General features: G+C 47.4%; 1 protein-coding gene across 1 annotated transcript in view; it reads right to left on the minus strand.

The window, feature by feature from the left end:
• Positions 1–7,532: 7,532 nt before the first annotated feature.
• The window catches only part of LOC119092338 (lysosome membrane protein 2), a 67,262-nt gene continuing 61,536 nt past the window's right edge, over positions 7,533–13,258 (minus strand). The window contains exons 8-10 of the mRNA XM_037215303.1: positions 9,310–9,435; positions 7,671–7,841; positions 7,533–7,634 (exon numbers count right to left, since the gene is read on the minus strand). Of these exons, the coding sequence (XP_037071198.1) occupies positions 7,533–7,634; positions 7,671–7,841; positions 9,310–9,435 (399 nt within the window). The remainder of the gene's footprint in view (positions 7,635–7,670; positions 7,842–9,309; positions 9,436–13,258) is intronic.

A 13,258-nucleotide genomic window follows, 5' to 3' on the forward strand; every position in this document is an offset into this window, starting at 1 on the left:
AAAGGCTACATCATGGTCTTTTTTTGAAGACTATCGTTTTGTACCTCCGTTGTAACGCTGTCTTCACATGCCGAAGGCCGCCCACATTCAGTAGCACGTCGTCGGGGGTCATATACCATGAGAAGGAGCCGCCGGCTGGTCGCGTATTTTTAGCGTTGTTCAACGACCGGCAGTTCTGACATACATAAAACTGGGTCGGAAGCCCCCTGCCGGCGCATTCGATGTCAGCGACCATGCTAGCCTCCTGGCAGCGGAGCGGTGAAGCTTCGACAGACGAGGTGGCTGCCCGGATTCCGCAACTAAACATGTGCATCGTTGAGGAAAAGGCTGGGTTGTGTCACCGATATGAGCGATGTCCTAGCCAAGTTGCGCCAGGTGCGTCGTCAGGACTTCTTCATCACGGAGATCCATGAGAGTCGCAGGGAGTGCAAGAACGTTGCGAAGAAAATGAAATTGTGTCAGACATTTTTGTGCTTGCCCACCCTCCCCGCTTCTTTGAAAGCTTCAGCAGTGGTAATGGAAGTTTGGGAATGACCCGTGCTGTCAGCGCAGGGGCGTGGAAGCTGTACACAACTAGCTACCATGTATGTGGGTCTGGGTGTCCGGCGGGCCGGGCTAGAATGTTTGGAGGTCCTGTGAGGCTGCTTTGGGCTGGGGTCGGGCTGCACCGTTCCAGAAAGTCTAGCTTTGCTTCCTCTGCTTGCTTGCTTTGCTTTGCCGCTTGTTTCATGCTTGCAGCTACAGAAGCATTCTCGTATTGTAGACCATTCAGGCCGATCTCGATGTCCAGGCGTCGTGAGTCTGCTAAGGCATGAGCCAGCACCAGGGGTGAAACTTAGTATCTATTGGTAGGGAAGGCATGGCCCCTCCCCGCCCAAGGTTGATCCGGGTCCTCATGGTTGGGGTGGAGTCCCGCAACATTGGGCCGCTCATCCACAATGTGGGGCCTGACCCTAATACTCGTTCTTTTGAAACAAATCAACGTTTTGTACGCGAATGTTGGAACAGTGGAATTCTTTGAAAACCAAGGACCGTATTTTTGTATGTGCCCAAAATATGAAAAAGCCATTGCTGAAATTGTTTCAAAGTGTCTTATGCTGGGCTGGTGAACTGAGGCGTAAACACAGTATCTTAGACAACTGTGAAGAAATTACGTTACTTATGAAATGCATTTGAGAGCAACATTTTACATTTCAATGAGACAGTATGTTTTGCCTGTTCATTGTCGAGTAACCAGGAGGAAGAAGATACAGATGCATTTACATGTTGGCGCTATGCCTTTGTCACAACGATTTCAAGCAGTCATATTTGCGGTCATGCAGTTCTTTTGCTCATAATGGTTTTGCTAAGGGCATGTAGCCGAAATATTAAAACATCTCTGTCTTCCTTCCGGTTATTCGGCGAAGAATGAGACTGGAAGCACTGTCTGCATTGGGAGATACGGATGTTCAGGGCGCACGTTTATCTTCTTCCAGAGACTGATGGATCCTTTCATTCAAATGAATGTTCCACAGTATGGGGATATTGATGATTTTAAGCGGAAAAGACTTCTATGGACGACACAAGTCCTCTTACTTTTGAATGACAAGGGCTGCTTGAGACGACACAGTTTATCAATCCAGTAAATATGCTCCTCAATGGGTCGCTGTTTGATTGTGCCGTCGTACCTCGCACAACATTGATTGATAGCCAATTAACGGCCGTTAGATTTGGAAATCGTGCCCACGAATGCTCGATACGTCTTGACCTTGATCGTCTCATGGCCAATGTAATGGCAGGTTGGAATGATGTGATGTTGTCAGGGCTGTCTGGGTGACTGAAATAGTTGCACGAAATAGTCTGCATATTTCCATGGGGGTTTAGCTCAGAAACTACAGGACTTTACATCTTAAGAAGGGCAGGATGGTGGACGGAACTGAGTGATTTCATGATGGCTATTGCAGTTCAAACCCCAATACAGATGTGTGACGCCCTCTTTAACATTTTGGAGAAGGCTTTGCAAAGCGACTTAAAATTGGCTGTTAAATACCAATGAAGCCAGGCACAGAACGACTCAACTGTCAAGCCATCGTCTACTTATGTACAACGGAACCAGCGGAAAGATGCATTCGTAGTTTGCTGACCTTGCAATGAATGCTTCCTTGTCATTGGGATTTTACGGCAGCCTTGAGGCTGAATGGCGACGCCTGCTTCTCACCTGGTAAACGCAAAACAATATCCTCGTATTGCCGCTCAAGTGACTTGTCACCGCGCGCGCGGATATAGAAATCTGGTCAGAAATTTGGTCGGGTGGAAATGTGTATATTGAAATGCGAACAGCAGGACGCGGCGAAGCTATTGAAATTCGTAGGCTTTTGACGCGATATGCCTTCTTTCAATGAAACATGCGGCAAGTTCCTTGGAAAATGTGAATGTTTTGCGTCGTCAACCTGGAAATCTTGTGCAGCGGTTTTGAGCACCGTGAAGAGATACCAAAATTCTTCAAACCCAAGCTAAGGCATGCGATCCAAGTGATGCATGCAAAGGTCAGTTCCACCGATTCAAGAACGTAGGAATATTAGGTATGCTGTGCCGCCGGCATGTAGCATGTATCACTGGAAGACAAAATTCATCCGAAAACGCAGCTGCTGTTTTCTGTCATAAAAGCGCGAGGGGGGGGGGGACGTGACGATGACGCACGTTGTCATGCGCCCTGTTACGGAGCGCCAGCGACTGCAGGATCCATATCAGTGCTCAGGCGCCATGGCGCAGTCGGGGCCAAACACGACACGCACGCATCCGGCCATCGCGTCCCCGGTAGGAGAAACCGTCATCTGGTCTATCTGGAACTTTTACATCCGTATATGTTTGGTCACCTCACTTCCCAATCACATTTGTGAAAGAGTAGGCGCAGTTTTGATATCGTGAAGACATATTTTACTATTGCCATTTCTAGAGGTGCTTATTATGCGCACTGTTCCGTGCATCTGAAAAAGTGATCTAAGTGGTCTGTCACCAACCGGGTATATAAATGGTTTGCTTATTTTGATCTGTTGGTCATCCCTCGGCCACTAAATTGTAACACACGATCCATAGTTCGATAAATCACAACTTTTCCGCGCCAAAGTGGGACAACTTGTTTGTGCGCCCAGGTTTTGAATGTACATACCCAGACAGCACAACCATATGGGCACCGAATAGGTTTCAAATGGTTCACATGGGCTCAGAACATGCTTCGCCAATCGCTGGAGCGTCTATGGACAATTTGTGTCTGCGTTATTTCGGGATGCATTCAACACCATTCATGGGACTCCATGACCGACCCGAACTCCAGGCTGCTGGGAGGCCTGACGGGATGCCGGATAGGGACCGGGTGTGATGTGCTGGCTACGAGGGACGTTCAGTTTCTCTCTAGACATTCCACCGCGGTTGGAATGCCATGCATTTTAAAAGCTTTAAGAAGACCACACTTGTTACCATTGCAGATGCCAGATCTCCCTGATTTCGCCTATGCCACTTGTTAATGCTGCTTTAATATTGTGTTGTACTCTTTAGGGACTTGAAAAGCACGACCCTTCAATCCAATAGGAGTGCTGTTTTACCATAGCAGTGAGCTTCGCTGAAAACTTACCGCATTTCGTGTATTCAGCTATTTTACCCGTTGCAAATTATTCTCGACTCGATATGTACAGTTTCTCTGGCATTTTCTCAACCCATGGAGTTAGGGTAAGGCATTTGATCCTCATCATTTCTCATCATTCTCACCCATCATTCTCGACGCGATGAATGCATCAAGGAATGAATGACGGCTGCCGGACGTCGGAAGCATGTGGCGCGTGCACGTTTCTTAGTTTTACTTGAAATACTGGCCGCCGGCGACTTGGTGGCAGTTTAGCGACGCCAAAGTGTAGCATTGCGACCGTTTAGGTAAAGTTTATGCGTAAACGGGGCCGTACACGTAACAAATAAATGGGTGGCAAATACAGACAATGAATTGGTGCACGCGGCGATGTAAATTTAGCCACTATCCCGGTCACAGCTTCGATGGCAGGGTGTAGTTTTCAACGTCGTTTTCCGAAATGTCGACATTCCCCGCCTGCCCGACGATTATATGCGCAACCGCGCGTCGCACAAACTCGTGTTAGTTACATGAATTACGGACGGTACGTGCGTTAGGTGACGCTTTTAAACTTGATTCGCGCTTTCACGCATTCTGGCTGCCAAAACGCAGTATAAAAGGTGAAAAAGCCTAAAAACTGGGCAAATTCATCTTGGCTGTTGATGTGCACATAACAAATGGCACGTGCGACTGCACGTCTGACACCACGTGATGCTTTGTCCAATGAGCTTTCCATGTATTTTAATCCGGGGTGGATATAACTATGATCTATCTCTATTTTTAAAAGTATATACATATATATATATATATATATATATATATATATATATATATATATAAGCTTATCATGGGCATGACATTTGGCATCAATCGTCGCTCTTTACTCGTAACGTGAGGCCGTATATTCCTGCAAAACTACGGCCCACGTTGCTTCATATATGCTCCTGTTTCTTCAGCCAACACGACATCTTAAGTTGTGATTTTAGTTGTTATCATGAACTTGGATAATGATTAAATATGTTCTCAATTCGACGGATTCCAAATGGCCACCAAAGCTCATCGTTTTAAGTCGTGATTATTCGCATTCGCCGTCGGCACGGGTGAAATGCATTATTATGCAACAGTACGATTGCCTTTATATAATATCGACAATGTGAACAAACACTTCCCAGAAACACCGTTGCCTTTGTTGCTGAAATATACGTATTTTAGCAAAGGCCACCGTACCATTATATTTGATGCATGTAGCAGAGGGGGGTGGTAGATAAACATGCTCAACTAATGTAGTCAAAGTGAGTTTTTGTTCCCCATCTCCATGTTTCTATAAGAGCGCACGCTTTTTATGTTTTACCTCGCAAAGTACTATTTTCAGGTCGGTCTGTCCTCGTAAACTGCAATTTAGTGTATTCCGTTCCGAGTTGTATCCCCCTTTTTTCTTTTCTCGGGTGTGGCTATACTCATGTATGCACGACTTAACTAAGCTAACAATCGCAAAATGGAAATGATTTTAAGTTCCCTTAGCAGACGTGAGTGAAGCACTAATAAATGTGGTGGTACATATATGCACTAACATAACATACATTGGTGGTTGGTAACATAACATAATAGCATGCGTGGAAGTGGTCAGAAACTAGCGGGAAATGCCTTGAGACGAATGTGTGTCTTTGGCTGTACATGACCGATAGAAGAGAGTTACGTGCAGTTCACACCAGCTCTCCCAATAGAGCCATATCCCCGAACACCAAATAAAATGTTTGAGCGAGTCTCCCGGTCGGGATCCGAGATGGCACGTACGGCACCCCGACGTTGTTAGTTTGAGCGACCGCCACCAGATGGAACGGGGATCAGACGGGTCCGATCACGATTTGGTATTTAGGTCGCGATTTGCTCAGCGATTTATTCAGGGACGAGTTTTTATTTCTTTGGAAACGTGTGAGATGCTCAATTATGGCATGGAAACATCGAAAATGGCATTTATTTTGTGGTATCATGCGATCTTTAAAGTCAAATACAAGGTCAAACAAGGGAAACCCTATATTTCCAAAACAAACAAGCGATTTCGGATAATAAAGCATCAGAATATTCACCACATAACGAACTAGCGTCCGCCAATAGGCGTACAAACTCAAAATGAACCTTTCAAGGTCAAATTCCTGCTAAAAGGTGGGGTTTTGATCTCATCAAAGTTTCCGGCCGATATCCACTTTCAAGCATCAGAATATTCACGACAGCTTGAACTACTAGGAACATCGAGATCCCTGTAGTTCAAGGCGAATTCGCCTTGAAAAAGCGACCTTGAGATGTGAGGACTTTTGGACGGACACTAGTTCATGCGCTGGTGAATATTCTGGTGCTTGAAAAGCTGAAACCGGTCGCTTATTTGTTCGTGACCTAAAGTTCCACGTGGAACCCGCTTGAAGTTGACCTTAAAAGGCGACCATGAGAGGTCAGACGTTTTAACCGTCGCTAGGGACTTGTGCTTGTAAAGATCCTGATTCTTGAAAAGTCGAAATCGGCTGGTAGATTGCTCTTGATTATATTCCTGTCCTTTGAGTTTAACATTTACCTACAAAGGTGACCTTGGTAAGTCATGACTTTTCAATGGAAGCTAGTTGATGTGCTTTTAATCTTTCTGGTACTGAAAAATCCGAAATCGGACCGGTAACTTTTGATGACATAAAGTTCTTCTTCTTTTGAACCTAACTTTGACTTTGAAAGTTGACATTGATCTTTCATGAGTTTTTATGGCTGCTATCCCTTCTTGTAGTAAATATTCTGATACTTTAAAACTTGATATCGGCCGGTAATTTTTCTATGGTAAGGAGTTACCAACATTTGACCGTGAATTTAGCCTTCAAAGCTGACCTTGAGTTTTCAGGACTTTGACGGCTACTTTTTGTGTTTGCGAATGTTCTGGTGCTCGAAAAGGCAAAATCGGCCGGTATATCTCTGATGATATGGAGTTCCTCATCGTTTTAACTAGAATCTTACGTTGAAAGGTGACCCTTAGAGGTCAGGAGTGTTTGACGGACGCTCGTCCTTTTGCGGCTAATATCCTGATGCTTGAAAACTTGATATTGGCTGTTAATTTTTGGGTAATATTGAGTTTGCTGATGGCATTTAGGCCGCGTACACGAAAATTCAAATATTGCAATTTGTGATGCTGTCGTAGCATACTTGACCATCTGGCGTGTTTTCAGAGAAATCGACATTCCTCGCTTAATAAATCGCTGAATACATCGCCAACTCCACGGAAATGGATCGGCCGCAGTTACTAGAGATAAGGCGGCGGGGCACCCGAAGGCAGAAATGTGCGGCGCCTCTATCACTTCAAGCGTTCTGAAATCCACAACAGCAATGAACACGCCACACAGCCACCACGTCGCGGGGTGACGCCATATTGTCCAGCACGAAACACCAGCGCCCCTCCGCGATATGAACGCGGAGGGACGCGATATGAACCGCGAACCCAACTCTCGTCTGCCGCCATCCGCCCTCGCCAAGTGGTGCGCTCTCTCTCTCTCTCTCACCTATACCAACAATATCAGAGTCCATGCTCTACTCCGTTGCACCCAACGGCATGGCTGCGCATCATTGTGACCTTATTTGGGCGTGCTGACTTCGATGGGACAGTAGTACACACTGATAGGAATTCAAGGCACCCCATCTTGTCGAAATTAAAAACAGGATAATATCACGGCACGTCAGCGGCGGTCGTCCCGGGGCATGGCGCCGGCGGACCGTTGGCACTGGGCGGGGCGAACGGCAGAGGCGCGCCGCGTTTGGCGATCTCGTGTTTGTGGCAGCTGAGCGGCCACACCGCATCCGCTGGCCGTAGCGTCGGCGACAAGATTACCGAGGCCGGGCTAACGCTGCCGGACGCGCCGTCGTCCCCGACGAAGCCCCGGTTTGTGGAAGAAAGCACGGCACGCCCTCAGACAGACTGCGGCACGCCCTTCTCGGGGGCGGCACCGTTAGTCGGCGCCCCGCCGTGGGCCGCCGCCACCTCGACCACCTCCTCCGGCTTGTCGTTACTCTGTGCGGCGCCGCCGGCGGCCGAGGCTGCGCTCGCCTCGGCGCGCCGCTTCTGTCGCATGCGCGACAGCAGCACCGCAGCGCCGTACAGCGCGAGCGCCGAGCCGAGCACTAACGTGACACGCGTCACTTTGGTGCGCGCCTCCTTCACAATGGTCATTATCCTCTGCACTTTCTTGATGGCCTCCGCTGGCAGCTGGTCCACACCCTGCAGCATGGGACAGTCGGGTGTCGGGCGACGCGAAGCTGCGATAGGGGAGGGGGAGGGAGGGGGGGGGGGGGGTATTGCTTAGGTGTGACTATCAGGAGCAAGCATTGTCAGTCGGCACGGCAGAAATCAGTGTATGACAGCACATCAACATCCAATTTGACGTCCGGCGCTGCTTTATTTGCCCATCTCACTGTGAAAAGAAACATCATAAGCAAACATACGCTCTTTTAGCAGTTACTTTAACTGCCACCATGACATGTTTCCTCTACGAGGTTAAGCATCAAGCGTCATAAACAGCAAGCCATCAGATCAGTTTCAATTAAGAATAGCCTTTACATATGACCCGCGAATGAACATACAGCCTGTGAATGAACAAATGGGCTGAGAATGACACGGCGCGAGGCATAAGGAAAACGCTGCCATTTGTGGAATCTGACGCTGGCGTCAAGAGATGGTGATGGTTTTGCCAGAGCCTCTGGAACGCACAACAAAACTCCGTGCCCAGTGGTCATTGGAACTGCAACATCTGAGGGCTGGACGCTGACGGATCTCGTCTCGGTATCGCATGGTCAATTATGCGCCATTCCGGCTGCGTCGCGGGAATATTAGTATCGCAAAGAAATCTGTGCACATTGTAGCGTTTGTCTGAGGGTCTGATAAACGCTTCCCCAGCAGTCTTTGGTTTCCCTTTTTGGAAAATCACATGGAATTATCAAGGAGCTGGAAAATCCATCGCCCACCAACGAATTTAAACATGAGCGGGATGCGATCAGGAAAGGTGAGTGATGCACGCCCTATTTTCGTGAAAACGAAATGTGATTAAAGTCACTGCATATCACGTCGATCCCGCTCTTGCGACTGGATTCAGGACAAAGGACTGGATTAACTAGAAAAGTTAACAAAGAGTGATAAGTGATGCATAGAAGATAGTAATATATCAACATAGTAGGAGAGAGAGAGAGTGATGAGAGGCGGGAGAGAGAGAAAGAGAGAAAGGGGGGAGGAGAGAGAAGGAAAGATAGAGGAGAGATGCAGATATGCTTATTTGTATAATTATTGCAGTCCGAAGTGAACCACAAGGCACAATGAGTTTCTCAAATCCGGCACAAAGCGCCTAAATGTATATCAGTTGTGGTACCTTTATAAACATTTGTTTCACGATAGCTTTAAGGATATCCTGGTACTACTCGAAAGTTGCGTCTTGTAATTATGTTAACTACTTTTGGCGACATTCACTAAGAACGGTCACTGCATGGAAACGCAGAAGTTTTCAACCGTCTGGCGCGACCCTGCAAAACACGGCTATTTTCTCATATTGTTTTCCTCGTTTTTAACGTCTTCTGAAACCTAGCTTCAAAAATGCTTTTACAGGGTTGACGACTCACCCTCACCCCTGCACACCACACAGCCTATCCGTTGAAATCGTTTGCGGAGAACAGACGAAGCCAGTCGCCGGTTCACTTACCCCCTCCATCCAGAAAACGGGGTAGTACATGTCGGGGAAGCTCTGTGTGTACAAGATGTCCTGAACCGGGCCGATCTTGAAATTCATCTGTATGCGTATCTTGGCCTTCATCATGGTACCAAGGCGCTGCAAATCGGCAAAGCATAAGTGGGGTACAGGGTTTTCAGCCGAATGACGGTGGCAGCATGCAGCTGAATCCTATAAACTGTGAACGCTCAGCTTACCTGGCCTCTGGAGGAGTACTATAATTCTAATAACTCGCAATGTCGTTAAAAAAACAACATTGAAGTACGGTAGATCACCTTTTAGCTCTCGACATAACGATTTGTAAGGCTTTCATAGAGAAAAGACATGTGGAGGCAGTTTTCTTTAACATTGAAGTCGCCTGCGACACCACATCGCGGCATGACATTTTTCTAAAGCTTTTTAAATGTGACATACGTGGCTGCGTGGGTACTTTTCTCGAAGAGTTTTTAGCGAACCGATATTTCCGTGTCCGTGTCGGCAACGTTCTCTCTGATAGGCACCAACAAGTAAACGGTGTGTCCCAGGGTTGCGTGCTAAGCGTATCGCTGATCACAGCGATGATGAACGGTGTTGGTGATGCGTTCCCGGAGCTTGTCGGGCATGCTCTTTCGTTGACGGTTGTGCCATTTGTACAAATGCGGTGAGAACACCATCTATGGAGCGACGTCTCCAGCTGGCTGTGGATCGTGTGAAAAGGTGCAGCGGTATGGGCGAGTTTCGTTTTTCAGGTGACAAGACCGTCGCAATAACTTTTTTGTCGTCGCCAGCGATGCGGTTACCTCACTGTCCGCTGATGACTTCATATCGTCCACTAGTCTACTTCAAGCATACTTTACATCTGGTAGCGCGTCTAAATCTAGCAAGCGCGGTCTTGATACCGCTCATTATGCCGCTCTTTGTGTTGTTACTGAGACGTCGCCTTACGCCGTTGCCGTTGCCTATCACCCACTGTTAGCCTTATGGCAGAGTCACGCGAGGCGCAACTGTCGGCGAAGAGGAAAGTGCTTGGTGTGCGTTATGTCATAATGTTGCGGCGGTTTCCGTCACACCAAACATATCACGCGGGATTTTCCCGGTATACTGTGGGTTTTCTTCTCTGCAGACCGCAGCAGCACGCTCGAACATTTCAGGCTCCGAATGACAGCCGTATTACAGGAGAGCAAAATTCCTCTCCGAATTGTGAAGCAGGCAAGCCATATCGATTCTCCTCCTTGGTAGGTGACCATACCCTTAAAACATACCTCATTTACAGGAGTAAAGAAAAAAGACGCCACACTAAACGTAATGAGATCCAGCGCACTTGAGCTTCTGGCGTCATGAGGACACACTCTGACGCATACAGACGGGTGCAAAGTCACCGATGGCGTGGGTTGTGCGTTTTTCAGCGTTTCCGTCGCTCGGTTTTTTCTTTACCGGCCCACGCGTCAGTTTTCACAGCAAAATCATTGTGATTTATGATGCGGCATGTTCCAGAGAAGTTGGCGACGAATCTTCACGCGCCATTCGTACGGATTCACTGCACAGCCTCTCTACACTTAAATCTTATTATCCATCTCTTATGCCAACATTTTGTCACTTCTGACACAGCTGGATCGGGTTTGGAAAATAGTTTCTCTGTACTGGATCCTCAGTAACGTCGAAATCGTGGACAGCGAGTTAGCTGACGCCGCTGCTGAGCGAACAGCGGTGGCACCATGTACCTGATCTTTGCCGATTTCTGCCAAAGACTTTAACCCGGCAGTCACGACTTTTTCCAAGCACAGCGCAGCGTTGCTGGGGTCAGACGGGCGGCAATAAGCTCCGAGCGATTAAAACCTAGCTGGACCCGTGGTCATCTCGCTCTCGCAATGTGCGGCGGGAAGAAGAAGCTCTATGCGATCCGCTTATCTGACACGCGTATACCACTCATGGTTATCTGTTGCGTGGAGCCGACAGGCCCTCCGCCACTGATATGCCGATATCGAACAGCTTTTCTCATTGTTAAAAGACACGACACGTTATGTCATGAATTTACCGAGTAGTTCCATACGTATGACTTGTGGTTGATTCGAGTCAATGTGTTGCAAGTTACACGATACAAACGAAGATGTGATGATGATAAAACACATCAAGAGAATCATATCACAAAAGACACATCAAGAAAAGCCTACAAAGTCAAATAATATTATCTTCTTCACATAAGGCATGCTTAGACATGAACGCGACACGACTACGGGAGGTCAAGACGGCCAACGATAGATGGCTTCCAGGTGGGGATGGCAGACGGCAATGGCTCCCAGGACGAAGCTGCATGATGTATTTGAGTGTTTTGCGATAGTTTCGTCACAATACCTCAACACGCGGCCGGGCGGCCTGTTGAATACTCTTCGCTCGGGTTGTGTGAGGGTGAATTTAACCCCCTGAGATCTCGGAAACTAAGATAGCCCATATGTGGTTTCACATATGGCAAAGTTCGATGTCCCTAGGTTATGAACTTTGGGTCAAGTAGAGTCAAACAAGGTCAAACTCCAGACTGATGTCCTCCTCCAAAGTGCCTTCAAACCTCCTCGCGTAACCATCGTGAAATAAGAAATGTCTGTTATTTTTCCCATTCAAATTAGTGTAAGGGATTACACTAGCCATTACGTCTTGAAATAAGAAGTGGCTGTTATTTTTCCATTCAAATTAGTGTAAGGGACTACACTAGCCATTACGTTTCCAAAAACAAAATGTTGGCTTAATCATTTTAGGTCAGTGGCATCATATGGCCTATAAAAAGCCCATGAAGCATGTCTGTTGCAGTCCTTGTCATTAAAAAATTTGAAATGAGCTACCAAAAACCTCCCCTTTAACCAAGAACTTGAGTAAAAAATTGGGCCAATTTTTCCTTGGTCTAACCTTCATACCTGATCCTAGGTCAATGGAATTTATTGTATTTCTAAATGTAGTTGGTGTTTCGCCCCAAAACTGCTTCAGAGAGGCATGGCTTTGTCTAACACTCCGCTGTCGCATCAGACAGAACAATTCCCTAGAAATTGCCTTTGCTGACAGCCAAGGCCTGACTTTGACCTGCCATAGTTCAGCAACCTTAACAGGTACATATTAATACCAAAATATCTGCTATTCGATTGCCTGCAGCTAGTCAATGTTTGGTGCGGCTGCGCTGTGTCTTTCAGAAATTATTCTGGCAAAAATCTTCGGGGTCAAATTGGCCCCACTTCATCCGAACGCGTGCTGAATGTGATCCGCTTCAGAGTTGCAATCTTCGGCGGTACAAAGAGCTGACTAATCCACAGCCGCCCGATAGCCTGCCGCCGGCTATGAATTAAAAGAAAAGTCACGTGTTTATACCAAAGGTGTTTATACCAAAAAGATTGTCGGACCATTTGACTGGGACAAAGGCATGTAATTGTAATCGCACGTATTTAATTATATGTGTGCAGGTGGGCATGCGCTGCAGAGTACAGTACGCGGATCACAACGGCGTACATGGATAACAGCAAGCGCTTGCTGGCTTGCTTTGCTAAGCGACGGAGCTTCCATGGGTGGTTCGTGTTGGCATTATTTCGTGATGTCTTAAAAGCCACCACTCATGGGATTCCCTGGCCGACCCGTCCTCTGGCTGCTGGGATGCCTGACAGGTGCTGGGTGTGACGTGCTGATTACCAGGGACATCGGTTGACCGTGGGAAGCACACTTCATCAGTGAGTTAGTTTTCCGCGCAGCAGCATGGGCTGGATCTTATGCAGCCTTAACGGACATCGGTGGGTGTCAGGCCACGCCTCCATCGCCCTCTCCGTGCGCATCCACATGCTGGGAGGTGGCTGTTTCAAATGCCTGAGGAATCCCATTCTGTCTATTTCAGGAAGCAATCGTAAACCATGGGGATAGCATTACCTCGAATCTGAGATAAATGTGGCCATAGCGCATGCCGATTTTGCGC

This window comes from Pollicipes pollicipes, unplaced genomic scaffold (genome assembly GCF_011947565.3).
Source record: "Pollicipes pollicipes isolate AB1234 unplaced genomic scaffold, Ppol_2.1 Scaffold_3447;HRSCAF=4054_pilon_pilon_pilon, whole genome shotgun sequence".
Taxonomy (NCBI): Eukaryota; Metazoa; Arthropoda; class Thecostraca; order Pollicipedomorpha; family Pollicipedidae; genus Pollicipes; species Pollicipes pollicipes.